The sequence below is a fragment of the Bombina bombina genome, chromosome 6, assembly GCF_027579735.1.
Source record: "Bombina bombina isolate aBomBom1 chromosome 6, aBomBom1.pri, whole genome shotgun sequence".
NCBI lineage: Eukaryota > Metazoa > Chordata > Amphibia > Anura > Bombinatoridae > Bombina > Bombina bombina.
In genome coordinates, this window is record NC_069504.1 from 562575377 (window position 1) to 562596708 (window position 21332).

Below are 21332 nucleotides of genomic sequence, written 5' to 3' on the forward strand. Positions count from 1 at the left end.
TAATGTAAGTGCAGCCTTAAATGCAGTAGTAGCGACTGGTATCAGGCTAATATGTATGTATATTTAAACTGAGGTATTTCTGGGGAATAGAATTTCACTAAGAAAATACTGTATACATTTAATTTGTATTGAGCCCCCACTGCAGTGAAAGCGACTAGCAGCAGGCTTATTAATATCATTTCATAATTTTATTTTAAAACGTTTACTGGCAGGTTAATCATTTTTCTCTGAGGTACTTGGTGATAAAACTTTTTGGGCATTACTTTTCCACATGGCTGTCGTTTATTATGAATAAATTCAGTTTACTAAGCTTCCCCACTGTTGTAATATGAGTGGGAGGGGCCTATTTTGGCGCTTTATTGCGCAGTAAAAATTCTGTCACAGTCTTCCTATTTCTTCCTCCATGATCCAGGACGTCTCTACAGAGCCCAGGGGTCTCCAAAACTTGTTTTGAGGGAGGTAATCACTCACAGCAGACCTGTGAGACTGTGCTTTTGACTGTGATAAAACGTTTATATTAATCTGTTATCCGTTTTTTGGGTACTAAAGGGTTAATCATCCATTTGCTGGTGGGTGCAATCCTTTGCTAACTTAATGCATTTACTGTGAAAATTTGGTTGCTATAACTAATTTGGTTCATTGTTATTTCAACTGTGACAGTTTCTTTGTGCTTCTTAAAGGCACAGTAACGTTTTTTATATTGCTTGTAAATTTATTTGAAAAGTATTTTCCAAGCTTGCTAGTTTCATTGCTAGTTTGTTTAAACATGTCTGACACAGAGGAATCTCTTTGTGCAATATGTTTAAAGGCCAATGTGGAGCCCAATAGAAATTTGTGTACTAATTGCATTGATGCTACTTTAAATAAAAGCCAATCTGTACATGTAAAGAAAATTTCACCAGACAACGAGGGGGAAGTTATGCCGGCTAACTCCCCTCACGTGTCAGTACCTTCGTCTCCCGCTCAGGAGGTGCGTGATATTGTGGCGCCAAGTACATCAGGGCGGCCCATACAAATCACTTTGCAAGACATGGCTAATGTTATGACTGAAGTATTATCTAAATTGCCAGAATTTAGGGGTAAACGCGACCACTCTGGGGTGAGAACAGAGTGCGCTGATAATAATAGAACCATGTCTGATACTGCGTCACAATTTGCAGAACATGAGGACGGAGAGCTTCATTCTGTGGGTGACGGATCTGATCCAAGTAAACTGGACTCAGACATTTCAAATTTTAAATTTAAGCTTGAGAACCTCCGTGTATTGCTAGGGGAGGTATTAGCGGCTCTGAATGATTGTAACACGGTTGCAATTCCAGAGAAAATATGTAGGCTGGATAAATATTTTGCGGTACTGACGTGTACTGACGTTTTTCCTATACCTAAAAGGCTTACAGAAATTGTTAACAAGGAGTGGGATAGACCCGGTGTGCCTTTTTCTCCCCCTCCTATATTTAGAAAAATGTTTCCAATAGACTCCACCACACGGGACTTATGGCAGACGGTCCCTAAGGTGGAGGGAGCAGTTTCTACTTTGGCTAAGCGCACCACTATCCCGGTGGAGGATAGCTGTGCTTTTTCAGATCCAATGGATAAAAAGTTAGAGGGTTACCTTAAGAAAATGTTTGTTCAACAAGGTTTTATATTACAACCCCTTGCATGCATTGCGCCTGTTACGGCTGCGGCGGCATTCTGGTTTGAGTCTCTGGAAGAGACCATTAGCTCAGCTACATTGGATGAGATTACAGACAAGCTTAGAGTCCTTAAGCTAGCTAATTCATTTATTTCCGATGCCGTAGTACACTTAACTAAACTTACGGCTAAGAATTCTGGATTCGCCATTCAAGCGCGCAGAGCGCTGTGGCTTAAATCCTGGTCAGCTGATGATACTTCTAAATCTAAATTGCTTAACATTCCTTTCAAAGGGCAGACATTATTCGGGCCCGGTTTGAAGGAAATTATCGCTGACATTACTGGAGGTAAGGGCCATGCCCTGCCTCAAGACAGAGCCGCCAAACCAAGGGCTAGACAGTCTAATTTTCGTGCCTTTCGTAACTTCAAGGCAGGAGCAGCATCAACTTCCTCCGCTCCAAAACAGGAAGGAACTGTTGCTCGCTATAGACAGGGCTGGAAACCTAACCAGTCCTGGAACAAGGGCAAGCAGGCCAGAAAGCCTGCTGCTGCCCCTAAGACAGCATGAAGTGAGGGCCCCTGATCCGGAAACGGATCTAGTGGGGGGCAGACTTTCTCTCTTCGCCCAGGCTTGGGCAAGAGATGTCCAGGATCCCTGGGCGTTAGAGATCATATCTCAGGGATATTTTCTGGACTTCAAAGCTTCTCCCCCAAAAGGGAGATTTCACCTTTCAAGGTTGTCAGCAAACCAGATAAAGAAAGAGGCGTTTCTACGCTGTGTACAAGACCTTTTACTAATGGGAGTGATCCACCCAGTTCCGCGGTCGGAACACGGACAAGGGTTTTACTCAAATCTGTTTGTGGTTCCCAAAAAAGAAGGAACGTTCAGACCAATCTTGGACTTAAAAATCCTAAACAAATTCCTAAGAGTTCCATCGTTCAAAATGGAAACTATTCGGACAATCTTACCTATGATCCAAAAGGGTCAGTACATGACCACAGTGGATTTAAAGGATGCCTACCTTCACATACCGATTCACAAGGATCATTATCGGTACCTAAGGTTTGCCTTTCTAAACAGGCATTACCAGTTTGTAGCTCTTCCCTTCGGGTTAGCCACGGCTCCAAGAATCTTTACTAAGGTTCTGGGCTCTCTTCTGGCGGTACTAAGACCGCAAGGAATTTCGGTAGCTCCATACCTAGACGACATTCTGATACAAGCGTCAAGTTTCCAGACTGCCAAGTCTCACACAGAGTTGGTTCTGGCATTTCTAAGGTCGCATGGTTGGAAGGTGAACGTAGAAAAGAGTTCTCTTTTGCCACTCACAAGAGTTCCCTTCTTGGGGACTCTTATAGATTCTGTAGAAATGAAAATTTACCTGACAGAAGACAGGTTAACAAAACTTCTAAATGCTTGCCGTGTCCTTCATTCCATTCAACACCCGTCAGTGGCTCAATACATGGAGGTAATCGGCTTAATGGTAGCGGCAATGGACATAGTACCTTTTGCTCGCCTACATCTCAGACCACTACAATTGTGCATGCTAAGTCAGTGGAATGGGGATTACTCAGATTTGTCCCCTATGCTGAATCTGGATCAAGAGACCAGAAATTCTCTTCTATGGTGGCTTTCTCGGCCACATCTGTCCAGGGGGATGCCCTTCAGCAGGCCAGATTGGACGATTGTAACAACAGACGCCAGCCTCCTAGGTTGGGGCGCTGTCTGGAATTCCCTGAAGGCTCAGGGATCATGGACTCAGGAGGAGAGTCTCCTTCCAATAAACATTCTGGAATTAAGAGCAGTTCTCAATGCTCTCCTGGCTTGGCCTCAGTTAGCAACTCTGAGGTTCATCAGGTTTCAGTCGGACAACATCACGACTGTGGCTTACATCAACCATCAGGGAGGGACAAGGAGTTCCCTAGCGATGATGGAAGTTTCAAAGATAATTCGCTGGGCAGAGTCTCACTCTTGCCACCTGTCAGCGATCCACATCCCAGGCGTGGAGAACTGGGAGGCGGATTTCCTAAGTCGCCAGACTTTTCACCCGGGGGAGTGGGAACTTCACCCGGAGGTATTTGCCCAACTGCTTCGGCGTTGGGGCAAACCAGATCTGGATCTCATGGCGTCTCGCCAGAACGCCAAGCTTCCTTGTTACAGATCCATGTCCAGGGACCTGGGAGCGGTTCTGACAGATGCTCTGACAGCACCTTGGGTCTTCAACATGGCTTATGTGTTTCCACCATTCTCGATACTTCCTCGACTGATTGCCAGGATCAAACAGGAGAGAGCATCGGTGATTCTAATAGCGCCTGCGTGGCCACGCAGGACCTGGTATGCAGATCTAGTGGACATGTCGTCCGGTCCACCATGGTCTCTGCCTCTGAGACAGGACCTTCTGGTTCAGGGTCCTTTCAAACATCCAAATCTAATTTCTCTGAAGCTGACTGCATGGAAATTGAACGCTTGATTCTATCAAAGCGTGGATTCTCAGAGTCAGTGATTGATACCTTAATACAGGCTAGGAAGCCTGTTACCAGGAAAATTTACCATAAAATATGGCGTAAATACTTGCATTGGTGCGAATCCAAGAGTTACTCATGGAGTAAGGTTAGGATTCCGAGGATATTGTCTTTTCTACAAGAAGGTTTAGAAAAGGGCTTATCTGCTAGTTCGTTAAAGGGACAGATCTCAGCTCTGTCCATCCTTTTACACAAGCGTCTGTCAGAAGTTCCAGACGTTCAGGCTTTTTGTCAGGCTTTGGCCAGGATTAAGCCTGTGTTTAAAACTGTTGCTCCGCCATGGAGCTTAAACTTAGTTCTTAACGTTTTACAGGGTGTTCCGTTTGAACCCCTTCATTCCATTGATATCAAACTGTTATCTTGGAAAGTTCTGTTCTTAATGGCTATTTCCTCGGCTCGAAGAGTCTCTGAGTTATCGGCTTTACATTGTGATTCTCCTTATCTGATTTTTCATTCAGACAAGGTAGTTTTGCGTACTAAACCTGGGTTCTTACCTAAGGTAGTCACTAACAGAAATATCAATCAAGAGATTGTTGTTCCTTCACTGTGCCCTAACCCTTCCTCAAAAAAGGAACGGCTTCTGCACAATCTGGACGTCGTCCGTGCCCTGAAATTTTATTTGCAGGCAACTAAAGATTTTCGTCAAACTTCTTCCCTGTTTGTCGTTTATTCTGGACAAAGGAGAGGTCAAAAGGCTTCGGCTACCTCTCTCTCCTTCTGGCTTCGTAGCATAATACGTTTAGCCTATGAGACTGCTGGACAGCAGCCTCCTGAAAGAATTACAGCTCATTCTACCAGAGCTGTGGCTTCCACTTGGGCCTTTAAAAATTAGGCCTCTGTTGAACAGATTTGCAAGGCTGCAACTTGGTCTTCACTTCACACCTTTTCAAAATTTTACAAATTTGACACTTTTGCTTCTTCGGAGGCTATTTTTGGGAGAAAGGTTCTTCAGGCAGTGGTTCCTTCCGTGTAAAGGTCCTGCCTGTCCCTCCCGTCATCCGTGTACTTTTAGCTTTGGTATTGGTATCCCATAAGTAATGGATGACCCGTGGACTGACTACACTTAACAGGAGAAAACATAATTTATGCTTACCTGATAAATTCCTTTCTCCTGTAGTGTAGTCAGTCCACGGCCCGCCCTGTTTTACGGCAGGTCTAAATTTTAAATTAAACTGCAGTCACCACTGCACCCTATAGTTTCTCCTTTCTCGTTTGGTTTCGGTCGAATGACTGGGTATGACGTAGAGGGGAGGAGCTATATAGCAGCTCTGCTTGGGTGATCCTCTTGCACTTCCTGTTAGGGAGGAGATATAATCCCATAAGTAATGGATGACCCGTGGACTGACTACACTACAGGAGAAAGGAATTTATCAGGTAAGCATAAATTATGTTATTACTAAGTTATATTTTTTCCTTTAACATAGCTAAAATCATCCTCCCCACTTAATTGTACTTATTTTATGCGTTGTTGAGGTCCAAGAGAGGCTTCTGACATCAGGGAGGATGAGTCACATATGATTAAACAACACAATACATTGATATCCTCTGCATTATATATATTAAGCCCCAAGAGTGGTCCTGATGGTATCCCACAAGCCTCACCCCTCATGCATTTTTAATAATTGTGGCCCAAGAGTGGTCATTAATAACTAACGTGGGGTATGCTTATCTTCTAATTTTTTAGCAACCTGTCTGTCTTTTTCCTCAGTTCTGCATATGATCATACTGAGGTTTTTTGCTCAGCACAGTTATTATGTCTAGTATGCTATAAAGATTTAACGGGATGTTTCTGCACTTTTGTATGTGTGTAACTCTTCTGACATTGTGCGGACCCTGTAACTTGTACTGGTGTCCTTTACTGGTGTATAACGTCTGTACTTATTCTGGTTAACCTCAATAAAAAAGATGAAATTAAGAAAAAAAAACATGATGGACTTCCTGAATGGGACCGCTGGATGGAGTAGGTGCCTAGCGTCATAGGCACTTCGCCCTGACACAATCCCGTAATTGAAATCATGCGATATCATGAACGATCGTGTGATTTCAGTTCTTACTTATTTGTTTACATTAGAACTTTGTTCCGATGTAGAGAAAGAAAGAAAGAAAGAAAGAAAGAAGTGCCGACAGGAAACCCCAACATTTTCTTTCATGATTTGGATAGAACATACCATTTTAAATAACTTTCAAATTTACTAATATTACATTTGCTTCATTCCCTTGTTATATTTTGCTGAATGAACAGCATTGCACTAGTGGTAGCTAGATGAAGACGTCTAATCAGCCAATCACAAAAGACAAATGTGTGCAGGCACCAATCAGCAGCTAGCTCCCACTAATGTAAGATATGTGCATATCCTTTTTCAACAAGGGACACCAAGAAAATTAAACACTTTTAAAAATAGAAGTGAATTTAAAAGTGCCTTAAAATGACATGCTCTATCTGAATCATGCAAGTATAATTTTGACTTTCCTATCCCTATAAGCTGTGCCAAAATCAACATTACTATTTGCATGCTGTAAAGGTGTTATTTTCTGTTTGCATTTCTTGTACCGATTCTCCCTCTGATTTTTATGTAGTTCCTTTCATTGCTCTCTTTTTAGGCTATTGAACGGTCCTTTATTATTTAGAAAGAGAACAAAAACTTGGGTTTCATTCTTTTTTAAAAAAAACAAACAAACAAAAAAACTAGAAAAAAAAACTAGATACTAATGACAGTTGTAAAGTGACAAATAATAACACTGCTTTACTTTGAGGAAATTGCAGACTTCTGTCATAATAATAAGCAGTTTTGTGAGGAGCTTACTAACAGGAAAGGAGTTAATTGTAAAATGTCTACTAAATATTAAGTAAAACCTTATGCCTGTAGAGTTATTTCCCAAAACCGTGGGAGAGAAGTCTGTTTCTATAGTTACTCTGTAAATATGGAAGGATAATGTTACACTGGCTTTGCTACTTAGATTTTTTTTTTCCACATAGCATTCCCCAGAAGGTTTCCCAACACCTGTTCCTTTTGGTGCACCAGGTGTATGACATTAAATGAAAATGTACAAATAAAGCTTGTTTTGCAGTGAATGGAGTGCCTGAAATCTGTGCCGTTTCCATTCGCCAAAGAGCTCTATGTTCTTTTGCAGTTCGCTGTCTGGGGGAAAGGAATATACACCTTATTACCACAACTGCTCTTCCTTTCGTTCAGTGTTGGCTCATAATAAACGCAGTGTTTATGAGAACCGTACAATTACTAACTGGTTTAAAAAGACATGAAGAGATGGTTCCAAGCTTTCTTGAGATCAATAATTGAAAAGAAATGAAATTGTGCGGTTTCATTAACAAGAGGATGATAACCAGCTGCTTTCAATACTGTCTAGCAGAAACATGAGTTCTGTTTATTAAATCCATGTCCTTTCTCAGAGGAATATTATGGCTCATTGAAAATGCTTTGTTTTTAGTTTTCACCAAAGCCAGCTGTGATAACTTCTGTTGAAGCTACAATATTTGTTGATCCTCTGTGGGTGAAAATAATACATTAAAAATGAACAGCTTAGATACCAGACAAACCTGTAAGATATTTAACAGTAATATGCTGCTGGTCCCATTTGCACAGGAGTTGCTCTATCGTTGCTCTGTAAGGGGGTGGAAGAGAATACTGGAACAGAGGAAGCTTTGACTGTGACTCCTAGTTTTGTATAACTTTACATTATTAATATACATAATCTCTTTAGTACTTCATATTTAATAGTCAGTTTTTTTAATAAAGTGTATATGTACAGTAAAAGGCAGTCACTTCTGTTTAACGCACATACATCTGTTCAGTTACAGTAGTAATTCTAAAAAGCAGGGCAACCTCCATTCTATTACTATTATAATTTATCTGTAAAATTCTGTAGCGCTGATCTATCTTTGTGTTAGGGAAGTAAAGACTTTTAAGTTAAAACACAACAAATATGTTGGTGTGTTTTTCAGTAGCCACAGGATTTTACACAGGTAAGTGTCTGATCTTAAAGATCTTTAAAGGGATATGAAACTCCAATTTTTTTTGTGATTCAGACAGTGCATAACATTTTTAAAACGTTTCCAATTTACGTTTATTAGCAAATTTGCTTCATTCCCGTGGTATTTTTTTATTGAAGAGATACCTGGAGCACTAAATGGCAGGAGATAGTGCTGCCATCTAGTGCTCTTGCAAATGGATAACATTCCTGCTAAACTGCTGCCATGTAGTGCTCCAGACATGTGCACGCTCCTGAGCTTACGTCCCTGCTTTTTAACAAAAGATAGCAAGAAAAGAAATGTCATAATAGAAGTAAATTAGAAAGCTGTTTAAAATGACATGCTCTATCTGAATCATGAAATAAATACTTTGGGTTTCCACTACATAATTAGAACTATTAGCTATGCTTCCTGAGAGCAGTGGTGGGGATGATGCTTAGGATAAGAATATCTGGTGGTTTAAGCTGGATAACACGTTCAGTTGACCGTTTCTGTATATCATGCATATTCCGTTCATTAACGTTGTTCTCATTTTGGATATTTAAGTTTCTTTTTTTTTTACCAGATAATTGGTGACGTGTTTTTTGCTTACAAGTTGGGTCTGAACCATTGACCCACCCCCAAGGAGTCTCTTTATTATGATTTAGGACACTTAATTATATTTAGAAGGGTTCTGGTTATCTGTCTCATTTCAGTGTATGGTGAGCTATATAAATCTGATCACATTATATATAAAGTAATCTACAGTATATAGATGTATCTTCTGTCATTGAGCACCCTGTTACAGTGTTGCATGTAATGCCTAATATGGTTGGTTGACTCTGTAGAAAACCTAACCCTCTTACAGGGTTACAAATGATTACTTTCTCAACACACAGGTAATTGTTTGATATTGGTGGATGCTCTTCTTTCTGTCTTTGCGATTTATTAGAAATCTGTTATGTGTTTTTATAGTCATATTTCCATTACTGTATCCAGCGATTGTGCATTATGATGAATGAACATTTTGATTTTAGTTTTTACATACATTTTATGTGTTCTGTTTCAAATAACATACCTAATTAGGTCTTTGGAGGATATGTTGGATGACATCCAATATAATAAAAGGCCAAGTGTGTTTGTCCGAAGCTTTCACGCGCAGTAGAGACTGCGCACGAGGACAAACACACCTGGCCTTCCAACTGACCTCCCTGGCGTCGTGGTGGAGTGGGCATGGCCGGGCATGTGCGAAGAGGGCATGGCCGGACGGGTGTAACATGAGCGTGACGTGTGCGGAGCCAGACGCCGGGGCCGAGACAGAGAGCTCTAAAGAGGGGGATAGAGAGCAGAAGAGGGGGGATAGAGAGAGGGAGAGAGAGACGGCAAAAGAGAGAGGGAGAGGGAAAGAGAGACGGCAAAAGAGAGAGGGGGAGAGAGAAAGCAAAAGAGAGAGACCGCAAAAGAGAGAGAGGGGAGAGAGACAGCAAAAGAGAAGGGGGGGGAGAGAGACAGCAAAAGAGAGGGGTGAGAGAGACAGCAAAAGAGAGAGGGGAGAGAGACAGCAAAAGAGAGAGGGGAGAGAGACAGCAAAAGAGAGAGGGGAGAGAGACAGCAAAAGAGAGAGGGGAGAGAGACAGCAAAAGAAAGGGGGAGAGAGACAGCAAAAGAGAGGGAGGAGAGTGCGCAAAAGAGGGGGAGAGGGCAAAAAAAGAGAGGGGGGAGAGAGCGCAAAAGAGAGGGGGGAGAGAGAGCAAAAGAGAGGGGGGAGAGAGCGCAAAAGAGAGGGGGGGAGAGAGCGCAAAAGAGAGGGGGGAGAGAGCGCAAAAGAGAGGGGGGAGAGAGCGCAAAAGAGAGGGGGGAGAGAGCGCAAAAGAGGGGGGGGGAGAGCGCAAAAGAGAGGGGGGAGAGAGCGCAAAAGAGAGGGGGGAGAGAGCGCAAAAGAGAGGGGGAGAGAGCACAAAAGAGAGGGGAGAGAGCACAAAAGAGAGGGGAGAGAGCACAAAAGAGAGAGGGGAGAGCGCAAAAGAGAGGGGGGAGAGAGCGCAACAGAGAGGGGGGGAGAGAGCGCAACAGAGAGGGGGGGAGAGAGCACAAAAGAGAGGGGGGAGAGAGCACAAAAGAGAGGGGGGAGAGAGCACAAAAGAGAGGGGGGGAGAGAGCACAAAAGAGAGGGGGGAGAGAGCACAAAAGAGAGGGGGGAGAGAGCACAAAAGAGAGGGGGGAGAGAGCACAAAAGAGAGGGGGGAGAGAGCACAAAAGAGAGGGGGGAGAGAGCACAAAAGAGAGGGGGGAGAGAGCACAAAAGAGAGGGGGGGAGAGAGCACAAAAGAGAGGGGGGGAGAGAGCACAAAAGAGAGGGGGGAGAGGAGCACAAAAGAGAGGGGGGAGAGAGCACAAAAGAGAGGGGGGAGAGAGAGCAAAAGAGAGGGGGAGAGAGAGCAAAAGAGAGGAGAGAGAGACACCAAACGAGAGGAGAGAGAGCACACGAGAGGGGGGAAGAGAGACAGCAAAAGAGAGGGAGAGAGACGGCAAAAGAGGGGGAGAGAGACGGCAAAAGAGGGGGAGAGAGACGGCAAAAGAGATGGGGGGAGAGAGAGAGAGCAAAAGAGATGGGGAGAGAGAGAGAGCAAAAGAGATGGGGGAGAGAGAGAGCAAAAGAGATGGGGGAGAGAGAGAGAGCAAAAGAGATGGGGGAGAGAGAGAGAGCAAAAGAGATGGGGGAGAGAGAGAGAGCAAAAGAGATGGGGGAGAGAGAGAGAGAGCAAAAGAGATGGGGGAGAGAGAGAGAGAGCAAAAGAGATGGGGGAGAGAGAGAGAGAGCAAAAGAGATGGGGGGGAGAGAGAGAGAGAGCAAAAGAGGGGGGGGAGAGAGAGAGAGAGCAAAAGAGGGGGGGGGGGGAGAGAGAGAGAGAGAGAGAGCAAAAGAGGGGGGGAGAGAGAGAGAGAGCAAAAGAGGGGGGGGAGAGAGAGGAGAGAGAGAGCAAGAGAGAGAGAAAGGGGTGGGACCACTGTACTGCAAAAAATGGCCCGTGTAAACAGGCTTTAGGACTAGTTGTGTTATATTAGATTACTCTTTCTGCATTGATTCTAGTGGTCTGATGACATCTGTTTTTATTCCAGTTCTGAAAACCTTGACAATGAGAAGTTGCACCATGGAGCTTATGGTTTAATTTTGTGTATAGTGGGTTGGCATGTCTAGAGGGGTATTTGAGTATGCTAACACATGCACAATATTTTGGTTGGTAGTTTTTCATGGTAAAAGGATGAGTGTTTTTCAGATATTGTTGGGTGCATATTATTCTTGTGCGTTTTTTCTAAAGAAAGTGAGTGTGCAGTGTTCACATCTATCTACCTGTCATACAAAAAACACAATTGGGCCCTGATCATCTTTTAATTAATTAAATGTAGCATTTTGTTAAAACAATTTAATTCCATAGTGATGAACCGGGATGTGCAATAATACTGCAGAAGACATTTCACATCAAATATTAAATATCCCAGTGCTTTTCAGTGAAACAATGTTAGACAAGTTAATGTATTTAAACACATCTAAATTATTATTGCTATATTTGTAATAATTAAAATCACGTTCAGCAGATAGTGTATCCTATTTCCACTAATCTTTTATAACTTGCAAAAAAAAAAATAATAAAACCTTGACAGTACAATAATTGGACCTGAAGGCTGTTTTTTTACATTGCAATTAAATAGACATGAATAGTCATTTACTTTCAGTAGAAACGAGCTCTTGTAAACATTCCCAGTCCAGTGTGATTAAGGTGACCTCACTTCTCTGGAATGTGTGTCTGGTTTTCTACCAGCAACATGGGCAATATACGTGATTCTGAATGCATTATGAAGCTACTTTATAGTCATAACATATAAATGTTCTTTTTAGGTGACCACCTCCTACAAATGATTAGCACAGAGTATGCTTAATGGTGTAGTCATATGAATCACATGTTTATTTTTTATGTCTACCAGGCTCAAATTGCCTTAAGATGGCACTTATTATGAAACAGATATGGATATGCAAATAGATAAATTAACCCCTGAATGGTGGCTGTATGCTAGGCTGTTAGCGCACCTGTCTCTCCTCTGTTGGCGCAACCATGCTATTTCTGCATGCCTCAGGAGGGAGGTAGTGCAAAAATAGCATAATGAAGGACACCCCAGGCTAGCAATCACAGAGACAGGGTGTCCCTGTGATCCCATGGCTGTCAGTGGAATGCCTCCATTCTTGAGATACAAGCTATGATCAGCGTGTATTTAATGCTGCTGCTTGAAGCCTGCATGTGAGGCCAGCCAGCAGCAGTACAGTAGCTATAAAAAAATGTTACTGTGTATAGAATCACTGTGACAGACAGTCACAGTGATTGTATACTGAAAGTGGAGCCTAGATACTAGCATGCTGCAGTGCATGCTGGTGTCAATCTCAGTGGCCAATCACTGGAGGCCTCAGAATTGAGGAAGTCCAGTGATAAAGAAAGAAGTGGTCCATGGTCATGTGATCACTGTGACAGGCAGTCACAGTAATCACATGTCAAAAATAACAAGCCAATGGCTTATCTTGGCCCCCTCCCCTTCTGTCACAGTGAGCACATACAGTGATAAAAGTGTAAAATTGTATTTAAATGTGTTTTTATATATATTTTATACATTTTATTTTAATAGAGAGTTTTTTGTGTTTTCTACCACTATATTTTATTGTATGCCCTTGGAGATAGATAAAAGGGTTATACATAATGTGTAAAAATACCTATAGATAAATACCCTGGGGTGTCTAAATTCTACAAATATATACTTTTGTGTAGCAGTTTAGAAATGGGTGACCACTATTTAGCTTATAGTCAAAGCATAGCAAATTTTAGCATTAAATCAAAAACGTCTATTTAGTATTTGGCATATATTTGCTATAAATTACTAAAATCAGGACTACATAATTAATCTATTTGTACGTATTTTTATTTAGCTACACTAGTTTTGTAGAAATGGTTATAAAGAAAAAAGCTTTCTCTTGTAAGGTGTATCCAGTCCACGGATCATCCATTACTTGTGGGATATTCTCCTTCCCAACAGGAAGTTGCAAGAGGACACCCACAGCAGAGCTGTCCATATAGCTCCTCCCCTAACTGCCATACCCAGTCATTCTCTTGCAACTCTCGACAAGCATGGAAGTAGTAAGAGAGAAGTGGTGTAACGTAGTTGTGTTTTACTTCAATCAAAAGTTTATTTTAAATGGTACCGGAGTTGTACTATTTTTGTCCCAGGCAGAAAAAGAAGAAGAATCTGCCTGTGATCTCTATGATCTTAGCAGGTTGTAACTAAGATCCATTGCTGTTCTCACACATAACTGAAGAGAGAGGTAACTTCAGCTGGGGAATGGTGTGCAGGTTATCCTGCTATGAGGTATGTGCAGTTAAAAATATTTTCTAGAGATGTAAATGCTAGAAAATGCTGCTGATACCAGAGAAATCTGACGAGGGGGAAGTTATGCCGACTAACTCGCCCCACGTGTCAGACCCTTTGACTCACGCTCAAGGGACTCACGCTCAAGTGGCGCTAAGTACATCTAGGGCGCCCATTGCGTTTACTTTACAAGACATGGCGGCAGTCATGGATAATACACTGTCAGCGGTATTATCCAGACTACCTGGGTTTCGAGGAAAGCGAGATAGCTCTGGAGTTAGAAGAAATACGGAGCATACTGACGCTTTTGTAGCCATGTCTGATACTCCCTCACAATATGCAGAAGCTGAGGAAGGAGAGCTTCTTTCTGTGGGTGATGTTTCTGACTCAGGGAAGAGGATTCAACCTGATTCTGATATGTCAACATTTAAATTTAAGCTTGAACACCTCCGCGTATTGCTCAGAGAGGTTTTAGCTGCTCTGAATGACTGTGATACAATTGTAGTACCAGAAAAATTGTGTAGATTGGACAAATACTATGCAGTGCCGGTGTGCACTGATGTTTTTCCAATACCTAAAAGATTTACAGAAATTATTTCCAAGGAATGGGATAGACCAGGTGTGCCGTTCTCTCCCCCTCCTATTTTTAAGAAAATGTTTCCGATAGATGCCACCACGCGGGACTTATGGCAGACAGTCCCTAAGGTGGAGGGAGCAGTTTCTACCCTTGCTAAGCGTACTACTATCCCTGTCGAGGATAGTTGTGCTTTCTCAGATCCAATGGATAAAAAGTTAGAGGGTTACCTTAAGAAAATGTTTATTCAATAAGGTTTTATTCTACAGCCCCTTGCATGCATTGCCCAGTCACTGCTGCTGCGGCCTTCTGGTTTGAGTCTCTGGAAGAGGCTTTACAGGTAGAGACCCCATTGGATGACATACTTGACAAGCTTAGAGCACTTAAGCTAGCCAATGCATTTGTTTCTGATGCCATTGTTCATTTGACTAAACTAACGGCTAAGAATTCTGGTTTTGCTATTCAAGCGCGCAGGGCGCTATGGCTTAAATCATGGTCAGCTGACGTTACTTCAAAGTCTAAGCTGCTTAACATTCCCTTCAAGGGGCAAACCCTATTCGGGCCTGGTTTAAAGGAGATCATTTCTGGTCATGCCCTTCCTCAGGATAGGTCCAAATCTAGGGCCAAACAAACTAATTTTCGTGCCTTTCGAAACTTCAACGCGAGTGCGGCATCAACTTCCTCTAATGCAAAACAAGAGGGAACTTTTGCCCAGTCCAAGTCGGTCTGGAGACCTAAGCAGACCTGGAACAAGGGTAAGCAGGCCAAAAAGCCTGCTGCTGCCTCTAAGACAGCATGAAGGATCAGCCCCCTATCCGGTAACGGATCTAGAGGGGGCAGACTTTCGCTCTTCGCCCAGGCTTGGGCAAGAGATGTTCAGGACCCCTGGGCGTTGGAAATTGTATCCCAGGGATATCTTCTGGACTTCAGAGCTTCCCCTCCAAAAGGGAGATTTCACCTTTCTCAATTATCTGCAAACCAGATAAAGAGAGAGGCATTCTTACACTGTGTTCAAGATCTCCTAGTTATGGGAGTGATCCATCCAGTTCCAAAGGAGGAACAAGGACAGGGATTTTACTCAAATCTGTTTGTGGTTCCCAAAAAGAGGGAACCTTCAGACCACTTTTAGATCTCAAGATCTTAAACAAATTCCTCAGAGTTCCATCATTCAAGATGGGAGACTATTCGTACCATCCTACCTATGATCCAGGAGGGTCAATACATGACTACAGTGGATTTAAAGGATGCTTATCTTCACATTCCAATACACAAAGATCATCATCGGTTTCTCAGGTTTGCCTTCCTGAACAGGCATTACCAGTTTTGTAGCTCTTCCCTTTGGGTTAAGCTTCAGCCCCAAGAATCTTTACGAAGGTTCTGGGGTCACTTCTGGCGGTCCCTAAGACTGCGGGGCATAGCAGTAGCTCCTTATTTAGACGACATTCTGATACAGGCGTCAAATTTCCAAATTGCCAGAAGTCTCATACGGACATAGTTCTGGCATTTCTGAGGTCGCTATGGGTGGGAAGGTGAACGAAGAAAAGATTTCTCTATCCCCTCTCACAAGAGTTTCCTTTCTGGGAACTCTAATAGATTCTGTAGCAAATGAGGATTTACCTGACAGAGTCCAGGTTATCAAAACTTCTAAATTCCTGCCGGGTTCTTTATTCCCCTTCCTCGCCCTTCGGTGGGCTCAGTGTAATGGAAGTAATCGGCTTAATGGTAGCGGCAGATGGACATAGTGCCGTTTGCACGCTTACTTCTCAGACCGCTGCAAACTATGCATGCTCAGTCAGTGGAATGGGGATTACACAGATTGTCCCCTCTACTAAATCTGGTGCCAGCCTTCTAGGCTGGGGGGCAGTCCTGGGAACTCCCTGAAGGGCTCAGGGGATCGGGGACTCAGGAGGAGACACCTCCTTCCAATAAACATTCTGGAACTAAGATCGATATTTAATGCTCTTCAGGCTTGGCCTCATCTAGCGACAATGAGGTTCATCAGATTTCAGTCGGACAACATCACGACTGTGGCTTAGCATCAACCATCAAAGGGGAACAAGGAGTTCCCTAGAGATGTTAGAAGTCTCAAAGATAATTCGCTGGGCAGAGATTCACTCTTGCCACCTATCGGGCTATCCATATCCCAGGTGTGGAGAACTGGGAGGCGGATTTTCTAAGTCTTCAGACTTTTCATCCAGGGGAGTGGGAACTCCATCCGGAGGTGTTTGCACAATTGATTCATCATTGGGGCAAACCAGAATTGGATCTCTCATGGCGTCTCGCCAGAACGCCAAGCTTCCTTGTTTATGGATCCAGGTCCAGGATCCCAAGGCGACGCTGATAGATGCTCTAGCAGCACCTTGGTCTTTTCAACCTGGCTTATGTGTTTCCACCGTTTCCTCTCGCTCCCTCGTCTGATTGCCAAATCAAGCAGGAGAGAGCATCAGTGTTTTTGATAGCGCCTGCGTGGCCACGCAGGACTTGGTATGCAGATCTGGTGGACATGTCCATCCTTTCCACCATGGACTCTGCCGCTTGAGGCAGGACCTTCTACTTCAGGGTCCTTTCAACCATCCAAATCTAATTTCTCTGAGACTGACTGCCTGGAGATTGAACGCTTCATTTTATCAAAGCGTGGCTTCTCCGAGTCAGGTCATTGATACCTTAATTCAGGCTCGAAAGGCATTTTGTCAGGCTTTAGTTTGGAATCAAGCCTGTGTTTAAAACTGTTGCTCCACCTTGGAGCTTAAATTTGGTTCTTAAAGTTCTTCAGGGGGTTCCGTTTGAACCTCTTCATTCCATAGATATCAAACTTTTATCTTGGAAAGTTTCTATTTTTGGTAGCTATTTCCTCGGCTCGTAGAGTTTCCGAGTTATCGTGCCTTACAATGTGATTCCCTTTATCTGATTTTCCATGCAGATAAAGGTAGTTTTGCGTACCAAACCTGGGTTTTTACCTAAGGTGGTATCTAATAAGAATATCAATCAGGAGAGTTGGTGGTTCCGTCTTTGTGTCCTAATCCTTCCTTCGAAGAAGGGAACGTCTATTGCCACAATCTTGACGTGGTTCGTGCTTTAACGTATTATTTACAAGCTACTAAAGATTTTCGTCAAACATCTGCTTGTTTGTTGTCTACTCTGGACAGAGGAGAGGCCAAAAGGCTTCGGCAACTTCTCTTTCTTTTTGGCTAAGGAGTTAATACGCTTAGCTTATGAGACTGCTGGCCTCAGCCTCCTTTAAAGGATTACAGCTCATTCGACTAGAGCTGTGGCTTCCCACATGGGCTTTAAAATGAGGCTTCTGTGAACAGATTTGCAATGCGGCGACTTGGTCTTCGCTTTCATACCTTTTCAAAATTCTATAAATTTGATACTTTTGCTTCTTCGAGGCTATTTTTTGGGAGAAAGGTTTTACAGGCAGTGGTACCTGCCTTGTCCCTCCCATTCATCTGTGTACTTTAGCTTTAGGTATTGGTATCCCACAAGTAATGGATGATCCGTGGACTGGATACACCTTACAAGAGAAAACATAATTTATGCTACCTGATAAATTTTATTTCTCTTGTGTGTATCCAGTCTACGGCCCGCCCTGTCATTTTAAGGCAGTGTATTTTTTAACTTTAAACTACCGGGTCATCCACTGCACCCTATGGTTTCTCCTTTCTCTTGCTTGTCCTTCGGTCGAATGACTGGATATGGCAGTTAGGGGAAGAGCTATATGGACAGTAGGGGAGGAGCTAATATGGACAGCTCTGCTGTGGGTGTCCTCTTGCAACTTCCTGTTGGGAAGGAGAATATCCCACAAGTAACTGGATGATCCGTGGACTGGATACACCACAAGAGAAATAAAATTTATCAGGTAAGCATAAATTATGTTTTTCCCCCCATTTTTTCACCATTTAATAAGTATTAACTTCAAAGGACTGTTTTGTCTGTTTTAAAAAGGTGTATAATATGTAATGGTTGCACTTAAAGCAAGAGAGCGGGGCAATTAAGGTAAAACCAGTAGTGAGACAAAAACGCCAAAATATAGCTTGTCATTTAAGCATGGAAACTGGGGAAAAACTTTGGTTCTATGGGGTTAAGCTAATATCTGTTCGGCTTTAGCAATTATTGTAAAATCTGTCGTCCTTGGGGAGGGGAAATATATATATATATATATATATATATATATATATATATATATATAACTTCAAACATATTCTATCAGGCACATGGAAAAAACAGCAACTAAAAATATCAAGAAATATATATATACAGTACATGAATACGTCACAACTGCATTATGTTTATGCATAATGCATACTCAAGCATTAGTTGCTCAATAGTTATGATGGACAATTCCCACTGCATTGGTGGACAAGGACACATATATAGGAAAGCTAGATTTATTTTGTACAGGTATTTTTCATTTTTAGTTTTTTTTTTAATTAAAATTTAGAAATGAAGCTTACTAAATGTGTTAAGACTTAGACAGAGGCTTTTTCATTTACAGTACGGTTTCACACATGTCAGATTTTTTCTTTAAAGTTTCATATTTATCAATCCCATAAAATGTCTAAATCTTATATTTATACGCATTATAGTACTATTAAAATGTTGTCTTGTCCCAGTGCTTCTACCATGTAGTGAAAAACATGTTATTTAATGTTCTTAAAACAACAATACTTTATCATTTTTAGATTATAGACTACTGAGGAAAAAGTTTTAGGCTGGTGTGAAAAAATAGTGTAAGCAAGAATGGTTTAAAAAATAGAAATGTTAGTTTGCATTTTGTTAACTGATAAAAAATAAAGTGAGTGAAACAGAAGAAAAAACCTGTGCCTTTAGAACAGCATCAATTCTTCTAGGAACACTGGTGCGAAGTCAGGGATTTTATAGGCATAAAAATTCTGATTTACTTCTGTTGAAAAATTTGTTTAGTTAATTTGGTATTCTTTGTTACCTAGGTAGATAGCATACATGTGCATCGGACACTGCTGTCATCTAGTGCTCATATAAATCTACAACACTGTTAAAAGTATTCTTGCAAACTCCTGCCATATAGTGCACCAGACACATGCATGCTCCTGAGCCTACCTACCTACCGTTCAACAAACAATATCAACAGATTAAAGTAAATTTGATAATAGAAGTAAATTAAGTTGTTTATGAAAGAAACATTTTGTTTCATGTCCCTTTTTTAATATTTTTAAAACAAATATCTTACCAAGATAGGTGCAGTGTGGAATATGCATAAGTAGCTTACTATAGAAAATTGGGAATTAAAGATCCTAATGTTCAAAAGTATAATGCATTTACCTTAAATATGAATAATCAAGTCGAATTTGTACTACAAAAGGAAAAGAGAGAAAATTGCTGGCAATGCATTTTATTACATTTTCAAACCCTTTTTCACTCTGTTCTTTCTAGATCGAACCAAATGCCGAGGTGAACTGCTGTCAGGAAAGGGCGACCAAAACAGGACTGGAGTGCGATAAACTGTCCCTGGAAGAAGACAGGTCTTTTTTATTCTGTGTTTATTCTTGATGCTTCTAAAACATACTGCTAGATCCAAATATATTTTCAGCCTTAAACTTTGAGTGTATAATCAGTAGATGTGCACTACAAGCAGTTGAAATAGCTGTACAGCATAGGCAGTATTAAAGAGTGAACAATGCAGTTTTACTGCATGAGGATAGGAAGTTAGAAATTATTTATAAAGTTTCAGAAGCACAGACCTTATAAACCGCATTAAAAAAAATTATATGTGATGTGTAATGTTTCTGCTACTGTAATGAAAATGTCACTTTGTCTGAAGCAGGTAAAATGTTTGTGTAGCACAAAGCTAGATATTGTTTAATTATGTTGTTCTTTTTGTAGAACAAAGATCTGAAGAGCAGAATAGCGGCATCTGAAAATTCACTTAGATCTAATAAAGAAGGGCTTGTTGTTCAGATGGAAGCAAGAATAACAGAGTTGGAAGAACGCCTGGAAAATGAAGAAGGTAGAGTATGTTTATGATGACTGTAAAGACGACGTTGTGTGTTTTAATTTGCTTGAGAGATCTTGTTAACCCCTGAAATACAAGATAGGTTTGTATAAATCTAAAGTTTAAAGGGCTATGGAGAAACTTTTGTGCAGTCTTGCAGTAAATAGTAATGGGTAAGTTCCTAACACATGGGGCCACAGATCAATATTTTAGAAGGGCTACAGTCAAATTTATAGTTATGAAAAACGCATAATGTGTCAATTTTAGCTCTGCTTTTTTTCTGTTGTCAAAAAAACCAAAAAAAAAACCCATTGTCAGGGGGTCACCAGTTGGCCATCCCTAAATTTAACATATTAGACGAGTGTAGAAATGTCCTGAATGTATTGTTTTCTGTAATTATATAATAGCAAAAGCACAGCAAAGGCTTGCTTATTCGGAGGGTTAATACTAGTAGACAAGGCCAGACACTTCCATTGCCTCTGCTTAGGGCACTTAAAAACAGATATGTTGCAGGGTTAGTATTGCCTGCATTCTAGTTAAATTACATGTGTCAAAATAAATAAGGTAAATGTATTGTAATATATTTTTAACTACATATAATAAAAAACTTTTTATATTAGAATCTCCAATTTGCTACATGTCCCTTTAACACTTGTTTTTTTATGAAATATTTCAGTTTAGGGTTATAGGTTATACTTTAGGTACTTGTATTGCTGACTTACCAGCTATAGACCTACATATCACAGAGCATAAGACCTGAAAATGTTACAAGAATCTGCAGCATTTGTTTTTTCCTCCAGAATCATGCCATGCCAACCTCACAGCTGTTTTTATTATACCCATAAAGGAATATCCCTTTAAATTGTTTTGCTCTTTTTGGAAAATTGGGCATATTAGTGCTTAATTTAACGCTACATCTTCTTGCCAATACTTTTTTATTACAATACAGTTATGGAAGTTCTACCCGTCAGCCAGTTACAGTCACACTATTGTAGTAAACCTAAGTCCTGCTTGTTTTAATCTTAATTAATTTTTAACCTACAGCAATCGCTTAGTTTGCGTTGTGTTTGAGCAAGCCCTGGGGAAGAGTGTATTTGTCTTCAGATGGAGTGTATAGGTTTGTTTGGATCTCTTGTGTACCTAAACAAATAGTCATTGGAGCAGATGTTGTCAGGAAGGGGATTGGGAATTAAATCTTTCACTTAAATACAAATCAGAAGGAATTGAATTAAACATAAGACATCTCATGCTCTCAAATC

General features: G+C 41.4%; 1 protein-coding gene across 1 annotated transcript in view; it reads left to right on the plus strand.

Annotated features, from left to right (window-relative positions):
* The window catches only part of CGNL1 (cingulin like 1), a 309913-nt gene that overhangs the window by 260041 nt on the left and 28540 nt on the right, over positions 1-21332 (plus strand). The window contains 2 exon segments of the mRNA XM_053717518.1: positions 19548-19619; positions 19965-20087. Coding sequence (XP_053573493.1) covers positions 19548-19619; positions 19965-20087 — 195 coding nt within the window.